The sequence below is a fragment of the Diabrotica undecimpunctata genome, chromosome 10 (assembly GCF_040954645.1).
Source record: "Diabrotica undecimpunctata isolate CICGRU chromosome 10, icDiaUnde3, whole genome shotgun sequence".
Taxonomy (NCBI): Eukaryota; Metazoa; Arthropoda; class Insecta; order Coleoptera; family Chrysomelidae; genus Diabrotica; species Diabrotica undecimpunctata.
In genome coordinates, this window is record NC_092812.1 from 57390738 (window position 1) to 57399844 (window position 9107).

Consider the following 9107-nt stretch of genomic DNA (forward strand, 5'->3'; position numbering starts at 1 on the left):
ATATGCATAAATATATTTTGGTTAATTATTTTATGTTTTAAATTAAATAATTATTTCAATTTATTTTTACAACCTAATACTTTCTTACGAATAGAATAATTTATTAAAAGAAAGTTTATGTTATTCCCATTACATTATTTTAATAACATCGATAAAAGTGCTGTATACTGCTGGAGTTTCTTTATATTTATTATTTGATTATCCTTAGGTCTCCCATGAACGGTGGACTTCACGTAAAACAAGAGTTGACCCAAGAGCATCACATGAGGAGCGATCGTGACCGTGACCGTGATCATGAAATGCATCATGTCATAAAGCGTGAAATGCTCTCTGAATACGAAGACTTGGATCAGGAGCAGTCGGAAAATGTAGCAGAAGATCTCACAATAGCTTCAGATCATACGGAGTCGAACATTGTCGACCAATAGTGATATAAAGTGTTCAACTCACTCGAATTCTTTAGAACTTTTCTTCGTTAATGAACGAGAACTATATTGGTAAAATAGGTGAAGATTTGAAGAATGGCTTAAACTTTGTATATTTGTGTGTTAGTGTATGTACATATAGAAAATATGTTTAAAATGGATGAGAGTGTTATGGGTATTGTTATCGTTTAGACAAATTTGTCGAGTGTTGTATCATCAGAAAAAGATCTTGATTTTTTATTAATACAGGGTTATTTGTTACGCGATGGACTTTTTTTGGCTAAGCCAAAGATTATTTTTAACATATTTAGTGTTAGTTTTTATGATATTCTCCTAAAATCTTGAGCGAATTTTCAAAAACCGAACACTATTTTTTAATTCCTCTAGGTAAACAACTTAAATGTATTTTTTACGTATATCCAAGGTCTCCTTTATTTTTGACTTAAATAATTTCGTCTTGTTATGTTTAAAATCTTTCTAGTATGTATAAAAAAGCAATAAGTAATATACAAGAAAATGCCAAAATAAAATATGTAAATATATTTGCCATAATAGAATCAAAAAAGTAGATAAACTACTTAGTGTTAGGTATTTTCAATATTAATTTTTAACTTAAATTTTAATTTTGCCATATATTATTTGGGAAAAATTAGATAGATATCATCCCATGTGCATAAAATCGTTTGTGTCAGTTTTTATATCTCTTTTATCGTTTCTTCTTTATTTTTACCGATTTATAATTAAATCTGTTATTTCAACGACTTTCAAAAAAGTGTAGCTCTTTGTAGCTATTTTTTTTATTTTACCTCTTGTTTGGAGTACGACCTAAATTTACTATAAAATCAGCAGTAGCACTGTGTTATTTTATATACATATATGCGAAAAATCATTATTTGACATCAATATGTTTTTCCTCAATATTCCTATACAAAAGTACAAAATGATCTCACATTTAGACAGAAAATAATTTAATATTTCCTTAAAATTAAAAAAGATGATCATCACTTACTACCAACTTAGTCCCCAAGTTTTTTATTTTGGTACCTCTAGTAGCAAAATAATTCTAATTATTTATTTATAAAAATAAAAAAAAATATCAATCACATTTAGTATGTTTACGTCCTAGTCGTACTCCATATAGATAATTTCCAGAACTCCACATTGTGATCACAATGCTGTCAAGCTCAATTCCAACATAATAGCTTTTACGTCACCTGTCACGTCGCGTTATGTCAGTAAGCATGATGTATAGAAGCAGAATATACATACGGTATTTAGTCAAGAGATGACTGTTCTATAACCAAATATACACACATAATCTTATGTACTCAATAATGTTTTCATGCTCATGTATACATAGAAATTTAAATCCATAAAGATCATTATTTGGCTTCCATTCTCCGCAGACCTCACACATCTTGCATCCTTTATTTTGACTTGGATTATGATATTTAAATAAATTTACTAATGTTTGTATTTTGAGAACGATTTCCGAAGTGGAAATTGAAACGTCAATAAACGTACTTTAACCTTTAATTGTGGCTTATTCCCATTTAAATAGTAATTAGAAATGTTTGTGTTATGAGGTTAGAAACAGTAAGAAATGTCCGAAAATCGTATAATTAAAAGCTGTAAACGAATAACTAACCGCGTCAGCGCACGACATTAATCCCTAATTGGTCCGAAACTTGATTCTCACCTTTTAATGAAAATACGCTTTGACATCTCTAGATTGTTGTTGATGCCTTGCTCATTTGCTCTGCCAACTTTGATATCTTGTTTTAGTTGCCCTGTCGTTTTTGCATCTTTCACTGGTCTATATTTAGTTTTTCATTGCTGTGATTTTTTTAAGTCGGAATCTAGCAATAAGCGATATTTAACAAAACTTTCTATTTCTTGAGACATAAGGATTCACCAACATTTTTTTCTACATACTCACGCCAAGAATTTATCTGTGAGAGCAGCACCATAAACTTAAGGTGAGTGTCTGAAATTGTAACCTGACGTTTATAAAAGAGTCGTTTTTCGACGAAGAAGGTATCTTATGTATATTCTCCTCCTAGTGTTAATTACTGGCATATTAAGATATAAAAAAATATAAAACAATTTATTAATAATGGATCTAAAGACCCTCATCTTGTTGAGTTGGTTGGATTTGTGAATGTGGTGTCGTTTGACATCAATGGCCTTTTACCTAATATTTTTGCTCAGCACAACTTTCCAAACTCCATTTTATTCAATCATTCTTCTTACATCGAACGTCGTTTTAATATTTTTGTCTTGAGTGTCCATACGGTGCGAACAAAAACGTGTTCAATGACTTTTGTTATATATGTGAAATTATAACACCCTCTACAACGAATATGGAGCCTAGATACTATATTCTGACACCATTCATACTCCCAATGTTAACCAATAAATTTTAAAGTACACTTCATAAAGGTTTTACAAATAACTTCAATGTACTAGGCCTGGTAACATACCAGTTTTTATTGTACAAATAATCAGTATTTCTACTGTGATCGGAGTTTTGAAAATTCGTAAAAATTCGCACCGTTCTAAATTAGCATATCATTTGCTATGTGTGCGTAGAAATGAAAAGTGTGCGAAGATAATGCCATAGTACATGAGAAGCTCATGTTGTTTGTGTTTAAACAGTGGCGTAGCTTGAATAAACTACTTACATTTTATTAATTTATAGCCCTCCCAATCTAGCTTATATCGGATTGGTAGAGCGACCGAATACATACCGTCGGTCAAGCTACTTTGGGCTATAGGCCAGTAAAGAAAAAAACAGCTGCAAAATCTTATACAGATTTTTGAAGGTTGTAAAAGGTATATGAGGGATAGTTGATGACAAATCCTTGAGGACGTACTGCTGATTTTATTTTTTTTAAACAACCATAAAAGGTGAATAAATCATTTTTATTTATAAAATGTTTCTTATATATTTCAGAGCAAAATGAGTTTTAGATCTTAAAAAGTTCTTTAATTAGCGAATTTCTAAATTAAAGTACATTAAAAATTGACCGAGGTAATTGCAAAAAACCCTTATTTTTGCAGTAACTTATAAATGGTAATAACTTTGTTTTTTGCACTTTTTTTTAATTTAGTTTTTTCACCATCTTAGAGTGATATAAAAAATATCAAAGTGATCACAATTGTTTATAAGCTAAAAAGTCAGCCCTTTTTGAAACGGTTTTTTTAATAACCATTTTGATAAAATGTTGAAATTTATTTGATATATCTTAATATTGAAACCTTAAACAATCAACTGCGGTCTGCTAAATACCTATAGAGTCACTGTTCGGGCAAGTACAGTTGTTTAAATAATCGCTCTCCGGGATAAACAAATTGAATCACTTACCTACTGTTTGGTCGATCTAGCTGAGATTTAGCACACTTCAATAACTCATTAATTGTCATAATTTTAAGTAGTTATATTACATGTCATTATTCAAAAAGCAAAGTTATTATCTCGGTCAATTGTTTATGTATTTTAATTTAGAAACGCACAAATTAAAAAACTTCTTTAAAATCTACAATTGTTATTTGCACCATTTTTCTCTAAAACGTTTTGTAGGCAAAAACTGTTTTTTTCATTTTTTATCATTTTTATGTTAAAAAAAAACAAAAAAATGAGCTGTAAGTCTTTAAGGATTTGTCTTCAGCTATTCCTCATATACCTTTTATAACCTTTAAAAACTTGTATAATATTTTTACATAAAATCGATGATTTTTTCATACATGGACTGAGGTACTAACAGTTCATATCAAGTTAGTTCAATTTGTGTTACTTAATATCATTATGCCATAGAAAAGTAAAAGTACCACAAAAATATAAGTTCGGAAATATTTCAAAGTGAGATCTCATATACACGATAGCCACAACTGCGATGACGGTAGAAATCAAATGTGTCTCAAGTGATTATTTCACTGATATAATTAGTAAATATTAATATTTTTCTTTTTAATAACCTAAAAATAGCAAACAAGTATATGTAGACATTTTTTATTAGTACAAAACACTGAAATCTGAATTTTCGATCCGAAAAAATATATTTTAACTTGCGTAGAAATTTCCGCCGAAATTTTAATTTTCGTGTTTCAAAGAAAATCATGGTGAGTCGACTTAACACAGCTGCGTTCAAACTTGCGCTTGGTCATGTTGTGTGTGATCACTAGACTTCGGCAAATATGCAAATAAAAATGTAGAAAATATGCGCATAAATATGCACGTGTTTACCCGAAAATATGCAAATATTTTACAAAATATGCATACAAATAAATAAAAAAATCGTAAAATAGTAACAATTTTATTTAAAAAAAAAGTGTACATAACTAAATATTTCCTACTATTCATTAAGATTTACATTTATTTTAAGTAACTACATCATTTTTAAGTATGAATAAACTTATTTAGAATTATGGTAACAATAAATGACCAAGTGGTGTTCAAAATTTTCTAACAAAAACTTGTGGCTTCTGTCTGAGTACATATATTTATATATGGAAAAACTTCGTTCAACATCAACTGATGTAACGGGAGCATTTTTCAAACTAACCAAAACATTTGGTTCTAAATTAATTGTTTCCGAAATATTTCCAGCTAGAACACTGACTACTTCAGAAAGAATATGGTAACCTTTATTTTTTTCCATAGTAGCTTCAAATTTTTTTAAAATATCTTTTCCAATATTACCTCTAACGTTCCGACAACATGACGCAAATTCTTTTATTAATGCTGTACTTTCGAACAATGACAGTTTTGGTGATTCTAACTGAGTAATTGTTTTTTGAACAAAACTAAAATTTGATTTTATAAATGAAAGTTCTTGTTGAAGCAAGTTACTCTGAAAAGTTTGTTTAGAATCCAAAAGAGATTGGGAACTTTCATCTGTTAACGTATCAATTATGTTCTTTATTTTAACAAAATGATCTGCATAAAAATTAGCTGCTTCTAAGGATGTTCCCCATCGCGTTAAAATAGGTTGTGGTGGAAGAGGAATGTTAGGTAGCATTTCTTTATAAAGTTGAATTCTTATAGGAGATTTAAGAAATACTTTTTTGACACTGGATATCATGGTATTTACAAGAGGAAACTTTTTTCGTATTTCCTCTGCAACTCTGTTTAATCCATGCGCTACACAAGTAACATGTATTAAATCTGGGAAAAATATTTTTAAATTTTGTCCTGCTTTCACCATATAAGGAGCAGCATCCGATAAAATAAGCAGTAATTTATTAGAAGGAATAGTTGTCGGAAGAAAAAAAGTTGCTAATGTTTCTTGTATAAAACGCGAAATTGTTAAAGCATTTGTTTTCTCAAGTTGCTGGCATGAAATAAGATGAGATTTTGGTAAGGTATCTTCTTTAAGAACACCAATCAATAAATGAGCAATATACTTTCCTGAGGAATCAGTGGTTTCATCTACAGATATGTAAAAATAATTATCTGCAATTTCTTCCTTAATATTAATTAACACCGACGAGTATAGCCCGTTCACATTATTTCTTCTTAGAGACCGATCACTTGGAACATTAAGTTTGCAATATTTTTTTAGAAACGAACTAAAATTTACATTTGCTAATTTTTAAAGCGGTATGTTTGCAGACACTAATGCGCGACACAAGTCTTCATTAAAAGTTTCTTGCTCATCTAATTTTTTTGAAGTAGATTGGAAACATTTAGCCATTGAAGTTTGATGTTTTCCTCCTACTTTTCCTTTTTTTGCAATGTGTGAAGCAGTTCTCACATGTTGGTCTATCTGAAATTTCTTCTCACATGCTATCTATAAATAAAAATAAAAACCTTTATTTTAACCCAACCTTTAAAATATAAAAATATACAAGGTGTTTTTGGTTAATCAAATAACTGGTTTGGAAAAAAAAACACTCGCTAAGTGTTTTAAATGCAGTATTAATCCACAAATTAGTTTTTGTTACTAACCATTAGTACATCATATAACTTATTTTAAAATTCAACAAAAGTTTTTTTTTTGTTAATGCAATTACAATAAAAATAATTGTGTTTTAGAATAGCTGACTTCATAAAAAAAAGTAAAGGTGAAAAATGTTTCTAAATACACACCATTGTATTGTACCATGGACAATTTTTTCTCACTAAAGGAAGCTATTTTTCATTTAAAAACAACCTACGAGTACTAAATTTCAAGTAAATACGTTTATTGGTTTTAAAGTTATTGTTGTTATTAACTAAAAGAATTTAATTTTTTTTAATTTTAACACCCTGTATCTCGAAAAGTAAATAAGTTTGACCCCTCATTAACTATATCGTTTTGTTCAATTTTTCGAGAAGTATCTACAGTCAAACGTTGTAAGTGTCATTTGGAAACACCCTGTATGTATGAAATATTAGATATTTAATAGAAAATATTAGATACTTACAATTTTGCCACAGACTGAACAGTAGATTTTTCCCATATCCATAGACAGCTCTTTATAAGGTTTAATCCAAGTTGAAGCACTGGTTGTTTTAGGCATTATAAAATCACAATCTTCCTTTTTGTTACGCACAACGAGTGTTTACGCTTTGAATATCAAAACAAAAATGATTTACAAATCTGAGCATCAAATTAGAAATGTTTAGCTACCTAATTCAATAAACTGGGAGATTTTGGAAAATCCCTAAATTAGGAACAAAACTATTAGCCGTTTACCTGCTGTTAAGATACAATAAATTGTAGATAGATTTGGGGATTAGATCATAAAATGCAAATGAGCGAACCCTTAGCGATTATCCAATAACTGAATGCCTCAGTGACCGAGACTTTCTAAGAATGTTGAGGGCTACTTAAATTGATCTTCTTTGAAATTGTAAATGTTTTGTACCTGTAGAGATTACGTACTTAGATCATTTCTTGATTAAAATGACTACAAAATTTTATACAAGAATTGAAATAAATTGGTATGTTTAAAAATTTTCAAATACAGTATAAAAATCTGAACTTTTATGCACTTTATGCAAACTTTTATACAAATATGCCAAAATATGAAATATTTGCATAAAATATGCACAATATGCAAAATATGCAATATGCATATTTGCCGAAGTCTAGTGATCACAAAATGTCTTCGCATGCATTTGCGAGCACATAATGGCATTCACACCGACATCGTAGTCGTGGTCCCGTTTTTTGTTCGTTCACTTTTTAATCCATAAATATTCCATTTATGTTAATCCAATTTTTGATTTATGTAAGTTTTAAATATGTTATTAGGTTAGTTGCGCCACTTTGTGAAGGTTCCATTACGCTCATATAGTGATGTTATATAAGCAATATTTGTAAATTTTCTCGTTAAGCATCTGCGCTATTGTAATCTATCTTTACTGCAAATATTAAATTCCATATCATTACCTAAAATAAAAATCATATATCAGTGTATAAAATAGTATAGATAATACATTTCATTATTATTACAGTAGCTAATTTCATAAAGACTCGAAAAGGCTATTATTAACACTTGTACTTAACACGGTCACCACTTAACCTTTAGGCTGCATTAGAACAAAATTTTGACCTAACAAATACCAATCTTATTCACTAAATTATTTAGCAAATCATTTTTGTTTCTTAATAATGATAAATCGTTGTCAATTTGGTTAATTTAATATAAGTTCCTCGATTTTCCTTATTTTGGTCTCTGGTTATTTATAAGCTATTGATAATACTTTATTTCCAGCAAATTTGGCCTATACAGCGTTCCACGTGTTAAGAAAATAACATTAGGCTTATGGAGATCAGTGTTGCCAAAACTCTCAGGCATGCGGTTTACTAGATTGTCGATATATTTTTCGAATTTCCATTTTCAATTAACATTTAACTGTAAAGTCAGAATAACAACTGAAGAACCACAAAAAACCTTATTATCATTATGTAGTCTCAGAGAACGACATAAAATCGCTGAAATACGTACACTGTATTATTTTAAGTTGCAATTAGTAATTAGATATATGCATTTCAAGCGGTCCGTTTTTTGCTTTTAAATCTTTAATAGCCGGCAAAGTGCATGATTTAACTAAGCAATATTTTCTACTGATTTTAATGATTCATGGTATATGATATTCTTACCGAAAAACAAATAAACTATCGTTACTATAATTAAAATAAGATAAAATAAAATTATCTTTTGTAAATACATACTATTTATTTAATTAAAATCATTTTCCCTACTTTTCATCTCTTGTTTCGAATGGGCACTTTTGGTCAATTACGTTAAAAAACATTAATTTAATTCATGTCTGTGAAAACGAAAATACAAATAATTATACAACCCTGAATCGTGCTTGTGTTCATCGTGGCATCGCTGCGCTTCTATCGTCCATAAGAAATACATGGCCCTATCTCCGCAATGTTATTTTCTTAACGTGAAACGCTCTATAGAATTTTTATAACAACTAAACGCACAAAAAAATTTATTTAGTCTCAACATATTTTATTCTTTTCTCATCTCTCAATTGAAATCTTAGAGTTTGAACTCGATTCTGAGTGTTAAGATTTCTTGGCTAATCTTTTAAGAATACTTTCTCTAATGTTTTTTAAATTTTGATCAGCTAATCAGAACAACAGAAGACAGGGAAGAGTTTGCAATTGTAGTAGCCAACGTCCATTGAGGAGCACTTTAAGAAGAACAATGTTTTTTATTTCCATTAACTCAAGA

The 9107-nt window shown here is 29.3% G+C and overlaps 1 protein-coding gene across 4 annotated transcripts in view; it reads left to right on the forward strand.

The window, feature by feature from the left end:
- The window catches only part of LOC140452434 (forkhead box protein P1-like), a 426859-nt gene extending 422093 nt beyond the window's left edge, over positions 1–4766 (forward strand). For all 4 annotated transcript variants that reach the window (XM_072546691.1, XM_072546693.1, XM_072546692.1 and 1 more), the window contains one exon: positions 209–4766. In XM_072546691.1, coding sequence (XP_072402792.1) covers positions 209–428 — 220 coding nt within the window. In that variant the 3' untranslated portion in view covers positions 429–4766. The remainder of the gene's footprint in view (positions 1–208) is intronic.
- Positions 4767–9107: the final 4341 nt, after the last annotated feature.